The sequence below is a fragment of the Entelurus aequoreus genome, linkage group LG19, assembly GCF_033978785.1.
Source record: "Entelurus aequoreus isolate RoL-2023_Sb linkage group LG19, RoL_Eaeq_v1.1, whole genome shotgun sequence".
NCBI classification, from domain to species: Eukaryota; Metazoa; Chordata; class Actinopteri; order Syngnathiformes; family Syngnathidae; genus Entelurus; species Entelurus aequoreus.
In genome coordinates, this window is record NC_084749.1 from 6677911 (window position 1) to 6700807 (window position 22897).

At 31.4% G+C, this 22897-nt stretch overlaps 1 protein-coding gene across 8 annotated transcripts in view; it reads left to right on the forward strand.

Moving 5' to 3' along the window:
- The first annotated feature begins 5302 nt into the window (after positions 1–5302).
- Positions 5303–22897, forward strand: part of LOC133635041 (rho guanine nucleotide exchange factor 18-like) — a 129681-nt gene continuing 112086 nt past the window's right edge. For 6 of the 8 annotated variants that reach the window (XR_009822010.1, XM_062027764.1, XM_062027766.1 and 3 more), the window contains exon 1: positions 13159–13234. Coding sequence is in view for 7 of the 8 variants with exons in the window: in XM_062027764.1 (XP_061883748.1) it covers positions 13159–13234 (76 nt within the window). In the remaining variant the exon portion in view is untranslated. Of the gene's footprint in view, positions 5350–9998; positions 10061–10747; positions 10835–13158; positions 13235–22897 lie in introns of those variants that run through there. The other 2 variants (XM_062027769.1, XM_062027770.1) reach the window with 2 other exon arrangements.

Consider the following 22897-nt stretch of genomic DNA (forward strand, 5'->3'; position numbering starts at 1 on the left):
TTTGTTTTTTTCTGGACAAAATATGACAATATTCTAATAGGGATATCCCTTATATTTAAATTATTCATTTTTACAAACAATTATTCCCAAAATTATGAAAACATTTTCTGATAATCCTACAAAAATGTTTTCTTTTAGCTGCAAAACAATGTTACGTTTTTTTCCCCTGATATACAAAATATGACAATATTCTCATAAAATAATCCCTTATGTGTAAAATATTTAATTTTTTTTTTTTTTTTACTATAATTTTTTTCCCTGGTATTTCCTGACAATCTTACAAGAATGACTTGTAAGGATAACACTTTTTTAAAACTTAAATCATTTTTTTTCTGATATTGTTCTTGGAAAAAATATGACACTATTCTCATAAGATTATTCTTTATGTCTAAAATGTATATATATTTATTTATTTAACCATCAATTTTTCTTTTCTAGCAGTGAATGACTTGTAAGATTAACACTTTTTTAATACTTAAATAATTTTTTCCCTGATATTGTTCTTGGAAAATATGTGACAATATTTTCATAAGATTATCTTTTATGTCTAAAATATACAACGTTTTTTTTTTAAACAATTTATTTTTTCTAAGTTTTCTGAGGAGAGCCAAGCGTGTACAGAAAATGTTGCAATGATGAGAAAAAAACAATCTTGCTGTGTGTAAATTATTCAACAATGAACTGTTTATATTAAAATGATGAATAAAATGATTGGATGGAGATGACCTCTTTTTTTCTCACTTTTCAGCCAAAATGTTATTCCAGCGCCTTAATGTTCGAACATTATTCTTGCAAGATTGGCACTTTTTTGTTTTTTTCTGGACAAAATATGACAATATTCTAATAGGGATATCACTTATATTTAAATTATTCATTTTTACAAACAATTATTCCCAAAATTATGAAAACATTTTCTGATAATCCTACAAAAATGTTTTCTTTTAGCTGCAAAACAATGTTATGTATTTTCCCCCTGATAAACAAAATATGACAATATTCTCATAAAATAATCCCTTATGTCTAAAATATTTAATTTTTTTTTTTTTTTACCATAATTTTTTTTCCTGGCATTTCTCTTGGAAAAAATATGACAATATTCTCATAAAATTATCCCTTATGTCTAAAATACTTAATGTTTTTTTTTTTACCATAATTTTTTTTCCCAGAATGACTTGTAAGATTAACACTTTTTTAAAACTTAAATATTTTTTTTTTCTGACATTGTTCTTGGAAAAAATATGACACTATTCTCATAAGGTTATTCTTTATGTCTAAAATGTATATATATTTATTTATTTAACCATCAATTTTTCTTTTCTAGCAGTGAATGACTTGTAAGATTAACACTTTTTTAATACTTAAATAATTTTTTCCCTGATATTGTTCTTGGAAAATATGTGACAATATTCTCATAAGATTATCTTTTATGTCTAAAATATACAACGTTTTTTTTTAAACAATTTATTTTTTCTATGTTTTCCGAGGAGAGCCAAGCGTGTACAGAAAATGTTGCAATGATGAGAAAAAAACAATCTTGCTGTGTGTAAATTATTCAACAATGAACTGTTTATATTAAAATAATGAATAAAATGATTGGATGGAGATGACCTCTTTTTTTCTCACTTTTCAGCCAAAATGTTATTTTAGCGCCTTAATGTTCGAACATTATTCTTGCAAGATTGGCACTTTTTTGTTTCTTTCTGGACAAAATATGACAATATTCTAATAGGGATATCACTTATATTTAAATTATTCATTTTTACAAACAATTATTCCCAAAATTATGAAAACATTTTCTGATAATCCTACAAAAAATGTTTTCTTTTAGCTGCAAAACAATGTTACGTTTTTTTCCCCTGATAAACAAAATATGACAATATTCTCATAAAATAATCCCCTATGTCTAAAATATTTAAAAAAAAAATTTTTTTTTACCATAATTTTTTTTTCTGGCATTTCCTGACAATCTTACAAGAATGACTTGTAAGGATAACACTTTTTTAAAACTTAAATCATTTTTTTTTCTGATATTGTTCTTGGAAAAAATATGACGATATTCTCATAAGATTATTCTTTATGTTTAATATATATATATACAGTGGGGCAAAAAAGTATTTAGTCAGCCACCCATTGATTGTCAAAGGGTGGCTGACTAAATACTTTTTTGCCCCACTGTATATATATAATTATTATTTTTATATATATATATATATATATATATATTATTTTTTTAAATTTTAACCATCAATTTTTCTTTTTTAGCAGTGAATGACTTGTAAGATTAACACATTTTTAAAACTTAAATAATTTTTTCCCTGATATTGTTCTTGGAAAAAATATGACAATATTCTCATAAAATTATCCCTTATGTCTAAAATATTTAATGTTTTGTTTTTTTTACCATAATTTTTTTTTCTAGCAGTGAATGACTTGTGAGATTAACATTTTAATACTTAAATCATTTTTTCCCTGATATTGTTATTGGAAATTATGTGACAATATTCTCATAAGATTATACTTTATGTCTAAAATATACAATGTTTTTTTTCAAACAATTTATTTTTTCTATGTTTTCCGAGGAGAGCCAAGCGTGTACAGAAAATGTTGCAATGATGACAAAAAAACAATCTTGCTGTGTGAAAATTATTCAACAATGAACTGTTTATATTAAAATGATGAATAAAATGATTGAATGGAGATGACCTCTTTTTTTCCTCACTTTTCACCCAAAATGTGTTTTTTCTTCTTGGAGAAATATGTTATTTTAGCGCCTTAATGTTCAAACTTTATTCTTCTGAGATCGGCACTTTTTTGTTTTTTCTGGACAAAATATGACAATATTTTAATGGGGATATCGCTTATATTTAAATTATTCCCAAAATTATGAAAACATGTTTTGTTTTCTATTAGATGCAAAACAATGTTAGTTTTTTTTTCCTGATTAAAAAAAAAAAGACAATATTCTCATAAAATTATCCCTTATGTCTAAAATATTTAATATATTTTTACCATAATTTTTTTTCTGGCATTTCCTGACAATCTTACAAGAATCACTTGTAAGATTAACACTTTTTTAAAACTTAAATCATTTTTTTATTGATATTGTTCTTGGAAAAAATATGATAATATTCTCATAAAATTATTCTTTATGTCTAAATATATATATATATATATATATATATATATATATATATATATATATATATATATATATATATATATATATATATATATATATATATATATTGTTTTTGTTTGTTTGTTTTTTTGTTTGTTTTTTAACCATCAATTTTTTCTTTTCTAGCAGTGAATGACTTGTAAGATTAACACTTTTTTAAAACTTAAATAATTTTTCCCTGATATTGTTCTTGGAAAATATGTGACAATATTCTCATAAAATCATCCCTTATGTCTAAAATATTCAATATATTTTTACCATTATTTTTTTTCTGGCATTTCCTGACAATCTTACAAGAATCACTTGTAAGATTAACACTTTTTTAAAACTTAAATCATTTTTTTTATTGATATTGTTCTTGGAAAAAATAATATTCTCATAAAATTATTCTTTATGTCTAAAAAAATATATATATATTTTTTGTTTTTGTTTGTTTGTTTATTTTTTTATTTTTAACCATCAATTGTTTCTTTTCTAGCAGTGAATGACTTGTAAGATTAACACTTTTTTAAAACTTAAATAATTTTTCCCTGATATTGTTCTTGGAAAATATGTGACAATATTCTCATAAAATTATTCTTTATGTCTAAAAAAAATTATAAATATACATATATATATACACATACACATATATATATATATATATATATATATATATATATATATATATATATATATATATATATATATATATATATATATATATATATATTTTTTTTTGTTTTGTTTTGTTTTTTGTTTTTTTTGTTTTTTAACCAATTTTTTCTTTTCTAGCAGTGAATGACTTGTAAGATTAACACTTTTTTAAAACTTAAATCATTTTCCCCTGATATTGTTCTTGGAAAATATGTGACAATATTCTCATAAGATTAACCTTTATGTCTAAAATATACAATGTTGGTTTTTTTTAAACAATTTATTTTTTCTTTACACTTTCTGACAATCTTACAAAAACTACTTGTAAGATGAACACTTTTTAGAAATGTCATCTTTTTTTTTTTTTCCCTGAAAGTATTTTGGAAATATTTTCTTTTAGCTGCAAAACAAAATGTTTTTTTGTTTTTTTTCCCTGATATTGTTCTTGGAAACATATGACAATATTCTCATAAGATAATGTCAAAATGTCTATATATATATATATATATATATATATATATATATATATATATATATATATATATATATATATATATATATATATATATATATATATATATATATATATATATATATATATATAAAATATACCTACTTAATTATTTCTTTAAATTATGACTCCCCCCCAAAAAAAACATGTTACTTTCTCAATCCCCAAATACATGCAATTGTTTAAAAAAAAAAAAAAGCACATTCTTGTATGATTACCACTTTTTAGTGTAAATGTTTTTTTCCTGAAATAAAAATAAAAACATTATTTTCTTGTAAGATTTGTACTTTTTTTTAAAAATAGTTGTAGTCTTACTATTTTTTCTTAAAAATAACTACTTCTCCAAATAATTATTGATTATGGATTTATTTATGTACGAATATATATATATATATATATATATATATATATATATATATATATATATATATATATATATATATATATATATATATATATATATAAATCAAAATAAAGATTTTCCCCCTGAAATAATAATAATATAGATGCTTTTATTATAATTTCCTAAAACCTGAATAGATTTGTATTTCCAAATGTTTTTCTTTTTGTACAAAAAGCTAAGAATATTTTATGTGATTTTGAAGTTTAATGGATTCAAAATTAACTTCAACTCAATTTTTGATGAAAATTCTTTAAAATATTAATTAATTAATATTAATATTAATAATAATTAATTAATTAAAAATTATAAATAAATAAATATTTTTTTTTTTAAAAATTTTAAAATGAGAATCGATTTTGAATCGCACAACGTGAGAATCGCGATTTGAAATCGAATCGATTTTTTCCCACACCCCTACTGTTTACTGTACTATATATATATATATATATATATATATATATATATATATATATATATATATATGTATATATATATATATATATATATATATATATAAGAAATACTTGGATTTCAGTGAATTCCAGCTATAAATATACTCCTCCCCCTTGACCCCGCCCCTCCCCCACAATCTCCCGAATTCGGAGGTCTCAAGGTTGGCAAGTATGAACTAAACTCTCTACAATGTTCCCACACACAGTAAAGAGTCACAGAGGAGATTAGTGTCTCTTCAATTAACTTAATTCGAAGGTGACTAAAAACTGGCGTTCGTGACGTCACTGTGCAGCAAACAAACAAACGTGCTAGCTGCGGTTAGCTTATTAGCAGTTAGCATACACTTCACCTCCACTGGCAACGTGAAGCGCCCAAACGTCCTTAAACTTGTAACTAGTGCACTCAACTGTCACTTATGACACACTGAAAATAAGAAGCGTAGAGTACTTACTTCTTCCATCTGCTACTATTTACCGTGTAGTGTTACTTGTCCATGCTGGAGCTCCTTCAACACTTTTTTTTTACCTGCCGGCGGAAACGGAAGTGCCTGTAACCATAGCAACCGTTTGATTGATTGATTGAGACTTTTATTAGTAGATTGCACAGTGAAGTACATATTCCGTACAATTGACCACTAAATGATAACACCCCAATAAGTTTTTCAACTTGTTTAAGTCGGGGTTCACTTAAATCAGGGGTGTCCAAATTGCGGCCCGGGGGCCATTTGCGGCCCGCGGGTAATATTTTAACGGCCCCGTGGCACATTCTAAAAATCTGATTAAAAAAAATTAAAAACATAAAAAGTGGTATAAAAGAGCAAACAGGTGAAATGTAACAATAAAATGTTTCAATGTTTACTCTAATAACACAAAGCTGCCATGCAGGCTGTTTCTTTCTTTAAAAAATAATAATGAATCAAAATCAATGTCATTATGAATTATTGACCTATTCAAGGCTCCAATTACGTCACATTAAATATTCCACTTTGAGACATTTTTTGGGGAAAATGTTGCATATTTTGTGTTTGCCATATAAAAAAACTAAGCTGTTTTTTTTTAAACAAGGGCCTAAAACGAACAAACAAAAAACATAAACAACAATAAAAGTTATAATTGACGGATGGATCTGAAGTTGATCTTGAGACTATTGTGTTAAAAGTAAAAAAAAAAATGTATGATTTATTTTTTAATACTTTACTGAGCAGGACCCTTTTGGATCCCCAATAATATTAGAGGGACTTTTTTTTTTCTTTTTTTTTTTTTCTTTTTTTTTAAGTGTCATTGCTCAAAAAATAATAATGAATCAATGTTGTTATGAGTTATGCTATGAGCTCCAATTATTATATAATCTCAAATATTCCACTTTAAAATGTTATTGGGGGAAAATATTGCATATTTTGTGTTTTTTCCATGAAAAAACAGGGTTTTGTTTGACATACAGTGTAAATCTTAAAAAAAAAACTTTATATTGACAGACAGACCTATAATGTTGATCTGGAGATTTAAACCTTGGATAATAATAATAATACTAAATAATGACACAGGATCAAGCCTGAGTGGAGGCCTAAATGTATATTTTTTATACATATATTGTATTGGTTTTTAAAATAAAAAATATCAAAATGGCCCCCGCTTGCTTTGATATTTCAGTGTGCGGCCCTCAGCGGGAAAAGTTTGAAAACCCCTGACTTAAATTGATTCATGATACAGATATATCAGTGACGTGCGGTGAGGTTCATGGCTGGTGAGGCACTGACTTCATCACAGTCAGATTTACAAACATATGAACCCTAAAGAGTATCTTATTCACCATTTGATTGGCAGCAGTTAACGGGTTAGGTTTAAAAGCTCATACCAGCATTCTTTACACATACAAACTGTAGCACACAAAAAAGCACATTTAATTTAAAAAAAAAAGTATTATAGTCTTACCTTTACTTATAAATGAAGTCCATGCGCCGCTCCTTCTGAATAAAAGCATCGATAACCTGTTTATAGAAGTCTTCCTTATCTTTCTTCAGTTTTAAAAGTCTCGATGGAGATCTTCCTTTAATTATTACCTCCTGCTTCGATTGAAAGTCCAGTTTAGAAAACTGTTTTATTTTAGACATGTAATCCTCCATGTTAAAAGTCCAGGCGAGAGGAAAAAATAAACGCTGCACTTGACTTGCTAACTGTTGCTGCTTGTTGTCACTTATTCTGCAGCCGAGTAGTCGCAAGAATGATCCCTGGGATCACTAGCGCCCTCTACCACCAGGAGGCGGGAGAACTGCGAGCCTCACCCAGTGCGTCTTCGCAGCCGTTTTATGATTGCTCAGCACAAAAAATAGGTTACACACACACAGTTGTTGACAAAATACACTGTACATTATATACCTCAGCTAACTAAACTATGGAAATGTATAATATAATTCATATAGCAATACGGTCTCACTGCACAGCAGGCCAGCAGTTAGCCGAGTCATTGCGCAATCCATGGTGAGGCTCAACTGGCTGGTGACTCACCGCGAGTCTCTTCTCAGTATTTAAACGGCAAATGTGAAAATTCTGCGATTTTGAATAAAAATGATCTAAAACTGGTTAAGTTAAATGGAAAATAACTTTATAGTATAACCACGGGATACATATAACAATTTAATAAATTTTTTGTCTTTCCATGATGGCACGTGAGGCCCTGCCTCACCTGCCTCTCCTGACTGCACGTCACTGATATTATTATACTATCATCATAATACAGTCATCACACAAAATAATCATTGAATTATTTACATTATTTACAATCCGGGGGGTGGGATGTGGAGGGGGGGGGGGGGGGTTAGGTTTGGTTGTTATCATCACTTAAGTCATCAACAATTGAGAACAGAGACATTGAAACAGTGTAGGTCTGACTTGGTAGGATATGTACAGCAAGTAGTGGACATAGAGAGAGAGATCAGAAAGCATAAGAAAAAGTATCTACATTTGCTAATTTACATTTGATTAATAACAATCCGGGGAGGGTGTTAGTTTAGGGTTGAAGTTGCCTGGAGGTGAACTTTTATTGCGGTTTTGAAGGAGGATAGAGATGCCCTTTCTTTTATACCTGTTGGGAGTGCATTCCATATTGATGTGGCATAGAAAGAGAATGCGTTAAGACCTTTGTTAGATCGGAATCTGGGTTTAACGTGGTTAGTGGAACTCCCCCTGGTGTTGTGGTTATGGCGGTCGTTAAGGAAGGAGTTTGACATGTACTTCAGTATCAGGGAGGTGTAGCGGATTTTATAGACTAGGCTCAGTGCAAGTTGTTTTACTCTGTCCTCCACCCTGAGCCAGCCCACTTTGGAGAAGTGGGTACAGTGTTTCCCATAAACTCCCAAGATACCTGTGGCGGTGGGAGCGTGACTATGGGCGTGGTCACAATGACATCATCGAGTAATTTGCATAATTTACTACAATTATATGATTTTCTCTAAAAAGGCTCAAAAAATGTATACTTACTAATTAATAATAACAGTTTTGTTTTAAACGTCCATCCATCCATCCATCCATCCATCCATCCATCCATCCATCCATCCATTTTACAATATAATTACAACACTTTATGTACATATTTATATACAGATTTGAACAATAAGTTATTCACTGCAATATATTTATTAATTGTGGTTCTTACAAAAAATATATCTTATAAAATATAAAAGCTAAAATGTCTTTTATAGCTCTGCCCCTTTAATTAGTGCATACTAAATAATTTAAATTTAGCCTACTACTACAACCATATTATTTACCAGCAACATAAAGTGAAACAGAGGCAGAGGTGTCCTGCCACAGTCAGTAACAAATAAACAGAAAACAGTAGTGGTCAAATACAAATAAGGAAACAAGAGAAGTATCCTACACTTCTCTTTTGTAAAGTAAATGTGAACAGCCTATATAGGCATCTACATCAACTATATGATTTGCCTGAGAAGCTGGAAAGGACAAAAAAAAATATATATATATTTTTTTTATTTGTGGGAAACACTGGGGTAGGAGTGAGGTGTGATCTGGGGTGGAGGTCTAGAAGTAACCTGACTAGGTTGTTCTGGGATGTTTGGAGTCTAGATTTGAGGGTTTTGGAGGTGCTAGGGTACCAGGAGGTGCATGCGTTGTCGAAAAAGGGTTGAAGGAGAGTTCCCGCTAGAATCCTCAAGGTGCTTTTGTTGACCAGAGAGGAGATTCTGTAGAGAAATCTGGTTCGTTGGTTGACCTTTTTGATTACCTTGGTTGCCATTTTATCACAGGAAAGCAACGGTTAAACAACTTAAAGAAAAACACATATGAAATAGAAATAAATAATAATAATTAATCCCTTAACAGAGATGATCTATCTGTAGAACTAAAAGGGACAATTTACACAGCCATGCAAACCTTCAGAACAGTTGTAGTCTTCCTATTTTTTGTTAAAAATAACTACTTCTCCAAATAATTATTGATTATGGATTTATTTATGTACATATACATATATATATATGTATTTTTTTTATTTTATTTTATTTTATTTTATTTTATTTTATTTTATTTTATTTTATTTTATTTTATTTTTATTTATTTATTTTAAAAAAAAATGTTTTTAATTTTTTTTTAAAAATCAAAATAAAGATTTTCCCCCTGAAATAATAATAATAGAGATGCTCTTATTATAATTTCCTAAAACCTGAATAGATTTGTATTTCCAAATGTTTTTCTTTTTGTACAAAAAGCTGAGAATATTTTATGTGATTTTGAAGTTTAATGAATTCAAAATGAACTTCAACTCAATTTTTGATGCAAATTCTTGTATTTCTTTCTCTCTTCTAGAAAATATGACTGTTGACTTAAAGGATTTTGGATTGTTTGAACCCCGATGGACACACAAAGAGGTGCACTGTTACGTTCCACTTAAGTGTTTGTTTTGCACTGTTAAATTCAACTTAAGTGTTTGTTCTGCTCTGTCAAGTTCAACTTAAATAGGATAAGTATTGGTTTTTCACTGTTAACTTCAACTTAAGTGTTTGTTTTTCACTGTTAACTTCAACTTAAATAAGTATTGGTTTTGCACTTTAATATCAACTTAAATAAGTATTTGTTTTCTACTGTTAAATTCAACTTAAGTGTTTGTTTTGCACTGTTAACTTCAACTTAAATAAGTATTGGTTTTGCACTGTTAACTTCAACTTAAGTGTTTGTTTTGCACTGTCAAGTTGAACTTTAGTGAGGTACAACAATTGTTGTGTTAAATATACGTCACTTAAGTCTGTGAAATAAAAATGTTGACTTTATTGAACGTCGCCTTGATGTTGAAGGGAATTTACAATAAATAACTTTATCCTATTATTGTGTGTGCGTGTGTGTGTGTGTGTGGGTAACTACATTGCTCAATGTGTGTGTGTGTGTGTGTGTGTGTGTGTGTGTGTGTGTGTGTGTGTGTGTGTGTGTGTGTGTGTGTGCGTGTGTGTGTGTGTGTGGGTAACTACATTGCTCAATGTGTGTGTGTGTGTGTGTGTGTGTGTGTGTGTGTGTGTGTGTGTGTGTGTGTGTGTGTGTGTGTGTGTGTGTGTGTGTCACAGATGAGGACATCAACACACAAAGTTGTTTTGTACAAAATGACACAAAGAGGAAGCTGAACTAACAGAAGATCTTCTGGCTGCCTCCTTGTAAGTACACACTTTACATATATATATATATATATATATATGTGTGTGTGTGTGTGTGTGTGTGTGTGTGTGTGTGTGTGTGTGTGTGTGTGTGTGTGTGTACGTGTAAGCCACAAGTGTATTTTGTGCTTTTCTGTGGGAAGGTGCTGAGACTTTTTCCACTCGACTTAACGTGTCTTTAATCTTTAAAAGCTTGCAAGCATTGAAAGCAGTGTAACACAAATTGTAACACAATGTAACATTAATTGTAATACAACGCGCATGGTAAAAAAATTGTAACACAATATGTAACATAAATTGTAAAACAAAATGTAATGATGTGTAACACAAAAGCAAGACAATCTGTAACACAAAAAAATAACCTGATGGAACACAAAATGTAACATGAATTCTAACAAAATATAACACAAATTGTAACACAAAATGTAACACAAATTGTAACAGCGTAGCAAATTCTAACGCAGTATATAACGCGCGTTGTAACACAAAATGTAACGCAAATTATAACACAAAGTAACACAAATTGTAACACAAAATACAACACACATTGTAACACAAGATGTAAAGAAGTGAAACAACATGCAGGACAAATTTTAACACAAATTGTAACATGAATTCTAACAAAATGTCACAAATTGTAACTTTAAATGTAACAGAAAATATAACACAAAATGTAACAAATTTTAACGCAGTATGTAACACGCATTGTAACACAAATTGTAACACAAATGATAACAAAATGTAACACAAATTAGTAAAAAAAATTAACAAATTATAACAAAATGTAACATAAATTGCAACAGGAAATACGACACGCATTGTAACACAAAATGTAACGAAGTGAAACAACATGCAGGACAAATTTGTAACACAAAATGTAACATGAACTCTAGCAAAATGTAACAAATTGTAACTATAACTGTAACACAAAATATAACACAAATTGTAACAAAACATAACTGATTTGTAACACAGTATATAATACGAATTGTAACACAAAATGTTACACGAATTGTAACAAAATGTTACACAAATTGTAACAAAATGTTACACATAACAAAATGTTACACATTATAACAAAATGTAACACGAAATACAACACGCATTGTAACACAAAATACAACACGCATTGTAACACGAAATGTAACAAAATGTAACGCAAATTGTAACAAAACGTAACTGATTTGTAACACAGTATATAATAGGAATTGTAACACAAAATGTAACGAATTGTAACATAATGTAACAAATTGTAACAAAATGTAACAATTTATAACAAAATGTAACACAAATTGTAACAGAATGTAACATAAATTGTAACACAAAATACTACACGCATTGTAACACAAAATGTAACACAAATTGTAACAAAACGTAACTGATTTGTAACGCAGTATATAATACGAATTGTAACACAAAGTGTAACATGAATTGTAACACATTTTAACAAAATGTAACACGAATTGTAACAAATTGTAACAAAATGTAACAAATTATTTCAAAATGTAACACAAATTGTAACAGAATGTAACATAAATTGTAACACAAAATACAACACGCATTGTAACATAAAATGTAACACAAATTGTAACAAAACGTAACTGATTTGTAACGCAGTATATAATACGAATTGTAACACAAAATGTAACATGAATTGTAACAAATTTTAACAAAATGTAACACGAATTGTAACAAAATGTAACAAATTGTAACAAAATGTAACAAATTATAACAAAATGTAACACAAATTGTAACAGAATGTAACATAAATTGTAACACAAAATACAACACGCATTGTAACACAAAATGTAACACAAATTGTAACAAAACGTAACTGATTTGTAACGCAGTATATAATACGAATTGTAACACAAAATGTAACATGAATTGTAACAAATTTTAACAAAATGTAACACGAATTGTAACAAATTTTAACAAAATGTAACACGAATTGTAGCAAAATGTAACACAAATTGTAACAAAATGTAACACAAATTGTAACAAAATGTAACACAAAATGTAACACGAATTGTAACACAATGTAACATAAATTGTAACACAAAATACAACACGCAATGTAACACAAAACGTAAGGAAGTGAAACAACATGCAGGACAAATTGTAACACAAAATGTAACACGATTTGTCAGGAAATGTAACATTAATTGTAACACTAAGTGGAAGTGTGTGTACTACAGTAGTAACATGAAATGGGGGGAAGTAACCCTTCAGCCAACTCTCCTCCCCTCTCACTCCTCCTCCTCTTCCTCCTCCTCCTCTTCCTCGCCGTGCGGGGCCACACTCCTCCTGACTGCGTTGCCGTCATGGCCGACTCTCCTCTCAACAACTCCTGGCCGTCCTTCTCCAGGCTGTGGATGAAGAGGTGGTCCTTCAAGAGAGGTACGACGTCTTTTCCTCACCTCCCACCTGAAAACTTCTGCCCCGCGCGCTAGTATTCGTGCTGTAACGCCACGCCGTCTTCTCGTGTCACTCAGAGGCAAACAGGATGTAGGACTCTGTGGCGCTCGCAAACATCAAAGCTACACACACACACACACACACACACACACACACACACACACACACACACACACACACACACACACACAAACACACTACAATATCCGTTAAATGGCTTGCAGTAGAAATATTGTATGAAACTTTGTAAACTTGTTTCCTGACTTTATCAACATAAACTATGAATCAAAACTATTAAATGTTGATGTAAAATATTTTTTTAAGAATAATAGAAAATGTACAAAAAATCAATAAAGAAAATATCTAATTGAATATCTACTGACAATAAGTCAACACATCAATTATTGAAGCAAAATGTGAAACAAACACAAATGAAAATCTCCTTGGTGGAAGTGATAATAATAATAGTAATAATAATAATAATCATGATGATGATGTCATGCTGGAATCATATGATAAACATCAAGTTCCTCTTGTGATTGACATGTGATTGTTATTGTTTCCCTTTTACTCTTCTTAGTCCACTCTTCTTGAATTAAAAAAGAATACCAAATAATAATAACAATAATTAACTGTAATTTATTATGTGTTCCGTATTATTATTATTATTATTATTATTATTATTATTATTATCATTATTCTTCTTCTTATTATTATTATTATTATTATTGTCATTAACTGTAGTAGTAGTGTTTAAATAATAGAATTATTATTGGTAGTAGTATTTTTTCTAATGATAAAAAGAAAACTATTACTATATTACGGTTATGAATCATAATTATTACTACTAACAAAATATTATTATTGTTATCATCATTGCTATAAGTACAAAACCCAAAAGCAGTGAAGTTGTCACGTTGTGTAAATGGTAAATAAAAAGAGAATACAACAAATCCTTTTCAACTTCTATTCAATTGAATAGACTGCAAAGACAAGATATTTCATGTCCACACTGAGAAACTTATTTATTTTTTGTGCAAATAATCATTAACTTGCAAAAAAGTTGTCAGAGGGGCATTTTTACCACTGTGTTACATGGCCTTTCCTTTTAACAACACTCAGTAAAGGTTTGGGAACTGAGGAGACACATTTTTGAAGTGGAATTATTTCCCGTTCTTGCTTGATGTACAGCTTAAGTTGTTCAACAGTCTCCCTTCTCATATTTTAGCCTTCATATTTTCAATGTCTGGACTACAGGCAGGCCAGTCTAGTACCCGCACTCTTTCACTATGAAGCCACGCTGTTGTAGCACGTGGCTTGGCATTGTCTTGCTGAAATAAGCAGGGGCGTCCATATGGATGGCAACATATGTTGCTCCAAAACCTGTATGTACCTTTCAACATTAATGGTGCCTTCACAGATGTGTAAGTTACCCATGTCTTGGGCACTAATACACCCCCATACCATCACACATGCTGCCTTTTGAACTTTGCGCCTAGAACAATCTGGATGGTTCTTTTCCTCTTTGGTCCGGAGGACGTGACGTCCACAGTTTCCAAAAACAAATTTGAAATGTGGACTCGTCAGACCACAGAACACTTTTCCACTTTGCATCAGTCCATCTTAGATGAGCTCGGGCCCAGCGAAGCCGGCAGCGTTTCTGGGTGTTGTTGATAAATGGCTTTGGCTTTGCATAGTAGAGTTTTAACTTGCACTTGCAGATGTAGCGACCAACTGTAGTTACTGACAGTAGTTTTCAAGAAGTGTTCCTGAGCCCATGTGGTGATATCCTTTACACACTGATGTCGCTTTTTGATGCAGTACTGCCTGAGGGATCGAAGGTCACTTACATGCAGTGATTTCTCCAGATTCTCTGAACGTTTTGATGATATTACGGAGCGTAGATGGTGAAATCGCTAAATTCCTTGCAATAGCTGGTTGAGAAATGTTGTTCTTAAACAATTTGCTCAGGCATTTGTTGACAAAGTGGTGACCCTCGCCCCGTCCTTGTTTGTGAATGACTGAGCATTTCATGGAAGCTGCTTTTATACCCAATCATGGCACCCACCTGTTCCCAATCAGCCTGTTCACCTGTGGGATGTTCCAAATAAGTGTCTGATGAGCATTCCTCAACTTCCTCAGTCTTTTTTGACACTTGTGCCAGCTTTTTTGAAACATGTTGCAGGCATCAAATTCCAAATGAGCTAATATTTGCAAAAAATAACAAAGTTTCTCAGTGTGAACATGAAATATCTTGTCTTTGCAGTCTATTCAATTGAATATAAGTTGAAAAGGATTTGTAAATCATTGTATTCTCTTTTTATTCACCATTTACACAACGTGACAACTTCACTGCTTTATACTGGACTATAACACACACACCCACACACACACACACACACACACACACACACACACACACACACACACACACACACACACACACACACACACACACACACACACACACACACACACACACACACGCTTCTTCCTGGCGTGATGTATTATCTGTAAGGTGAGGCCGACCATATAAGGGCGTACGTGTGAGCATCCAGCAGCTGCAAGCGTCCATGTTTGTAGATTGTAACTAACACATGATGATATTATTCATGTTGTCATGTTCACACCACGATAATGATATGATTACAGTACAATAATATTCATGTTGTCATGTTTACACCACATGATTATATTAATACAGTACAATAATATTCATGTTGTCATGTTTACACCACATGATTATATTATTATAGTACAATAATATTCATGTTGTCATGTTTACACCACATGATTATATTATTATAGTACAGTAATATTCATGTTGTCATGTTTACACCACATGATTATATTATTATAGTACAATAATATTCATGTTGTCATGTTTACACCACATGATTATATTATTATAGTACAATAATATTCATGTTGTCATGTTTACACCACATAATTATATTATTATAGTACAGTAATATTCATGTTGTCATGTTTACACCACATGATTATATTAATACAGTACAATAATATTCATGTTGTCATGTTTACACCACATGATTATATTATTAAAGTACAATAATATTCATGTTGTCATGTTTACACCACATGATTATATTAATACAGTACAATAATATTCATGTTGTCATGTTCACACCACATGATTATATTAATACAGTACAATAATATTCATGTTGTCATGTTCACACCACGATTATGATATGATTACAGTACAATAATTTTCATGTTGTCATGTTTACACCACATGATTATATTATTATAGTACAATAATATTCATGTTGTCATGTTTACACCACATGATTATATTAATACAGTACAATAATATTCATGTTGTCATGTTCACACCACATGATTATATTAATACAGTACAATAATATTCATGTTGTCATGTTTACACCACATGATTATATTAATACGGTACAATAATAGTCATGTTGTCATGTTTACACCACATGATTATATTAATACAGTACAATAATATTCATGTTGTCATGTTCACACCACATGATTATATTATCTTAGTACAATAATATTCATGTTGTCATGTTTACACCACATGATTATATTAATACAGTACAATAATATTCATGTTGTCATGTTTACACCACATGATTATATTATTAAAGTACAATAATATTCATGTTGTCATGTTTACACCACATGATTATATTAATACAGTACAATAATATTCATGTTGTCTTGTTTACACCACATGATTATATTAATACAGTACAATAATATTCATGTTGTCATGTTTACACCACATGATTATATTATTAAAGTACAATAATATTCATGTTGTCATGTTTACACCACATGATTATATTAATACAGTACAATAATATTCATGTTGTCTTGTTTACACCACATGATTATATTAATACAGTACAATAACATTCATGTTGTCATGTTTACACCACATGATTATATTAATACAGTACAATAATATTCATGTTGTCATGTTTACACCACATGATTATATTAATACAGTACAATAATATTCATGTTGTCATGTTTACACCACATGATTATGATATTACAGTACAATAATATTAATGTTGTCATGTTTACACCACATGATTATATTAATACAGTACAATAATATTCATGTTGTCATGTTTACACCACATGATTATATTAATACAGTACAATAATATTCATGTTGTCATGTTCACACCACATGATTATATTAATACAGTACAATAATATTAATGTTGTCATGTTTACACCACATGATTATATTAATACAGTACAATAATATTCATGTTGTCATGTTTACACCACATGATTATATTAATACAGTACAATAATATTCATGTTGTCATGTTTACACCACATGATTATATTAATACAGTACAATAACATTCATGTTGTCATGTTTACACCACATGATTATATTAATACAGTACAATAATATTCATGTTGTCATGTTCACACCACATGATTATATTAATACAGTACAATAATATTCATGTTGTCATGTTCACACCACATGATTATATTAATACAGTACAATAATATTCATGTTGTCATGTTCACACCACATGATTATATTAATACAGTACAATAACATTCATGTTGTCATGTTTACACCACATGATTATATTAATACAGTACAATAATATTCATGTTGTCATGTTTACACCACATGATTATGATATTACAGTACAATAATATTCATGTTGTCATGTTTACACCACATGATTATGATATTACAGTACAATAATATTCATGTTGTCATGTTTACACCACATGATTATATTAATACAGTACAATAATATTCATGTTGTCATGTTCACACCACACGATGACACATCGATGACTCCTTTCCTTCGTACAAAACAGGGACTTGCATTCAATGACCGGTAGCCATTTTGTACTGAGCAGCCAGGACCGCGTGAGGCTACATGTCTCGTTTGAGCGCGTGTTCCTGCGCACCTTGAGCACCTTTTGAGGAGGAAATAAAGGCCAGTCGAGACGCTTGGAGCCGTGCAGGCTTAGTCTCGGCACAAATGCGCTTATGAAAGAAATCTTACGTAATAATCTGTCATAACGGCAGCCTTCCCCTTCTCTGATGTTTAGCCCAAGTCGCCATGGTAACCATGACACACTAAGTCGCCTTTAAATCCTGAAAGGTTTCACTTTTTGGCAGGAAACAAAATCTACTGAGCTCCAAAAGCTCTGCCTTGCAGTTATAATGCTGATTACCAACAATAACATCATATGTTTACTTAACAGTATGTTATATGAGAGACAAATAAGCGCTGAGCTTGGTTAAGCGTAAATCTTTTTTTTTGCAACGCCCCTTAAATAATGGCTTGTGGCAACTGGCGTCATACCGTGACTAAAACTTTAAATGACTTTAAATGACTTCATCTATCGATACTTACTGGAGTAGACGTGCGCGATACTACACAGTTTGGTATCGATTTGATACCAAGCACATACACTCCTCGATATCGATGGTTGAACTATTTTGGGGGGGGGGATTTTCGCCTTTATTTTGTTTTTAGGCAAACTTGTCAATCAACAAACATTCTCGTAAACAATATTGAACACAACAATATGAGACAATGTCACGACGTCGACATCAAAACTTAAGTCAAAATGCAAAACTACGATTGGCTCTAGAGATGTCCGATAATGGCTTTTTTGCCGGTATCTGATATTCCGATATTGTCCGACTCTTAATTACCGATACCGATATCAACCGATACCGATATATACAGACGTGGAATTAACACATTATTATGCCTAATTTTAGCGGGGGGTGCAGTGTTTCCCATAAACTGCCAAGATACCTGTGGCGGTGGGGGCGTGGCTATGACCATGACATCATCGAGTAATTTGCATAATTTACAACAATGATTTGATTTTCTCTAAAAAGGCTCAAAAAATGTATACTTACTAATTAATAATAACAGTTTTGTTTTAAACGTCCATCCATCCATCCATCCATCCATTTTACAACATAATTACAACACTTTATGTACATATTTATATACAGATTTGAACAATAAGTTATTCACTGAAATATATTTATTAATTGTGGTTCTTACAAAAAATATATCTTATAAAATATAAAAGCTAAAATGTCTCAAAGCTCTGCCCCTTTAATTAGTGCATACTAAATAATTTAACTTTAGCCTACTACTACAACCATATTATTTACCAGCAACATAAAGTGAAACAGAGGCAGAGGTGTCCTGCCACAGTCAGTAACAAATAAACAGAAAACAGTAGTGGTGGTAGATAGACACAGAGCTTCATCAAACATCTGATCCACTGAACAAAGAGCTCCAAAAATCTTGAACTTTAGACTGCCATCAGTTTTACTCCCTACACTTAACCATGTGTTTCCTACTGCCTGCAGACTTTGCACCCTTTGTTATATACACATGTTGTGTTTCTAATAGAAATACATTTAATAAAGTCAAATACAAATAAGGCAACAAGAGAAGTATCCTACACTTCTCTTTTGTAAAGTAAATCTGAACAGCCGATATGGGCATCTACATCAACTATATGATTTGCCTGAGAAGCTTATTTACATTTTTTTAATTTTTTTTAATTTGTGGCGGACGTAATTCTTTCGTGGCGGGCCGCCACAAATAAATGAATGTGTGGGAAACCCTGGGGTGTATATTGTAGCCTCCCGGAAGAGTTAGTGCTGCAAGGGGTTCTGGGTATTTGTTCTGTTGTGTTTATGTCGTGTTACGGTGCGGATGTTCTCCCGAAATGTGTTTGTCATTCTTGTTTGGTGTGGGTTCACAGTGTGGCGCATATTTGTAACAGTGTTAAAGTTGTTTAGACGGTCACCCTCAGTGTGACCTGTATGACTGTTGACCAAATATGCCTTGAATTCACTTGTGTGTGTGAAAAGCCGTAGATATTATGTGCCTGGGCCGGCACGCAAAGGCAGTGCCTTTAAAGGCCTACTGAAAGCCACTACTAGCGACCACGCAGTCTGATAGTTTATGTATCAATGATGAAATCTTAACATTGCAACACATGCCAATACGGCCGGGTTAACTTATAAAGTGACATTTTAAATTTCCCGCCAAACTTCCGGTTGAAAAAGCCTTTGGAGGATGACGTATGCGCGTGACGTAGCCAGGGGAACAGAGGTATGCCTTCCCCATTGAATCCAATACAAAAAAGCTCTGTTTTCATTTCATAATTCCACAGTATTCTGGACATCTGTGTTGGTGAATCTTTGCAATTTATTTAATGAACAATGGAGGCTGCAAAGAAGAACGTTGTAGGTGGGATCGGTGTATTAGCGGCTGGCTGTAGCAACACAACAAGGACTACTTACTTGGATAGCAGACGCCTAGCCGATGCTAGCCCCACCGCACGGATGATCGGGTGAAGTCCTTCGTCGCGCCGTCGATCGCTGGAACGCAGGTGAGCACGGGTGTTGATGAGCAGATGAGGGCTGGCTGGCGTAGGTGGAGCGCTAATGTTTTTATCATAGCTCTGTGAGGTCCAGTTGCTAAGTTAGCCTTAGCGTCGTTAGCAACAGCATTGTTAAGCTTTGCCAGGCTGAGATCTATTAACCGTGTAGTTACATGTCCATGGTTTAATAGTATTGTTGATCTTCTGTCTATCCTTCCAGTCAGGGATTTATTTATTTTGTTTCTATCTGCATTTGAGACAGATGCTATCACGTTAGCTCATGCTAAAGAGCTTCGTCGATGTATTGTCCTGGAGATAAAAGTCACTGTGAATGTCCATTTCGCGTTCTCGACTCTCATTTTCAAGAGGATATAGTATCCGAGGTGGTTTAAAATACAAATCCGTGATCCACAATAGAAAAAGGAGAGAGTGTGGATTCCAATGAGCCAGCTTGTACCTAAGTTACGGTCAGAGTGAAAAAAAATATGTATTTCACTGCATTCTAGTCCGTCACTCTAACGTTCCTCATCCACAAATCTTTCATCCTCGCTCAAATTAATGGGGTAATCGTCGCTTTCTCGGTCCGAATAGCTCTAGCTGCGTTGAAAACAATAGGAAAATATGAGGGAGTGAACAACTGACAACGTCACGCAACTTCCGGTAGGGGCAAGGTTTTTTTTTATCAGAGACCAAAAGTTGCGAACTTTATCGACGTTGTTCTATACTAAATCCTTTCAGCAAAAATATGGCAGTATCGCAAAATGATCAAGTATGACACATAGAATGGATCTGCTATCCCCGTTTGAATAAAAAAAATTCATTTCAGTAGGCCTTTAAGGTTTATTGGCGCTCTGTACTTCTCCCTACGTCCGTGTACACAGCGGCATTTTAAAAAGTCATGAATTTAACTTTTTGAAACCGATACCGATAATTTGGAAACCTATACCGATAATTTCCAATATTACATTTTAAAGCATTTATCGGCCGATAATATCGGCAGTCTGATATTATCGGACATCCCTAATTGGCTTTGAATAAAAAGTGAATCTTATAGCCTGGGGTTATAAACAATATAGCAGTATACTCTGTAAACATTAAGGCTGCTGGGGAAAAAACAATTGACATCCGAATTGCATTTTTTTCAAATTTAAATTCTAAATTGATTCCTAATTTTCAGGAAAACATTTTTTTCTCAATTTTTTTTCGAATCAATAAAAAAAAAGAAAAAAAAAAGCATTTAGGCTCTCATTAGTTGGCTCATAAATAAATGCATACCAATATATTTGAGATATTTGTGAAAAATATCATTACGCTAATGCCTGGTTCACACCAACGGCGCTTGCCGCGCTTTAAAGCGGCGAGCAAAGCGCCGTCATTTTTGTCAATTTTTCCACGAATATCCCGATCTCTGAAGTAATGTTATGCTTTGATACGCTCTGATACGCTCTGATACGCTCTGATACGAATTAGTTGCCGCTTTGTTACCGTTCCTCACGCTTGGATCCCGCTTTGATACGCTTTAAATCACGCTTTGATACGTTTTATTACGCTTTATTGAACTTTATTACGCTTTGATGCAATCCTGACGCTTTAAATCAGGATCTGACACGATTATCAAGCTCTGTTGTGCATTGTTACAACAAAAATAAGAAAAAAATGTGAAAAACTCAGTATACTGCTTTCCACACGTTTTTTGTATTCATTTATTTTTTCAATTTCTCTTTTTTTTCGTCATATTATGTTTTATATCTTCATTTCTTTTATTTTTGTCATCTTGATAAATATCTATCTTTCATTTCTTATGTTAGTTGAAAATAATAAAAGGCAATTATCCACACATTTTTTATATTCATTTATTTTTTCAATTTCTCTTTTTTTTCGTTATATTATGTTTTATATCTTCATTTATTTTATTTTTGTCATCTTAATAAATATCTATCTTTCATTTCTTATGCTAGTTGAAAATAATAAAAGGAAATTATCCACACATTTTTTATATTCATTTATTTTTTCAATTTCTCTTTTTTTTCCCGTTATATTATGTTTTATATCTTCATTTCTTTTATTTTTTGTCATCTTAATAAATATCTATCTTTCATTTCTCATGCTAGTTGAAAATAATGGCAATTATCCACACATTTTTTATATTCATTTATTTTTTCAATTTCTCTTTTTTTCCCGTTATATTATGTTTTATATCTTCATTTCTTTTATTTGTGTCATCTTAATAAA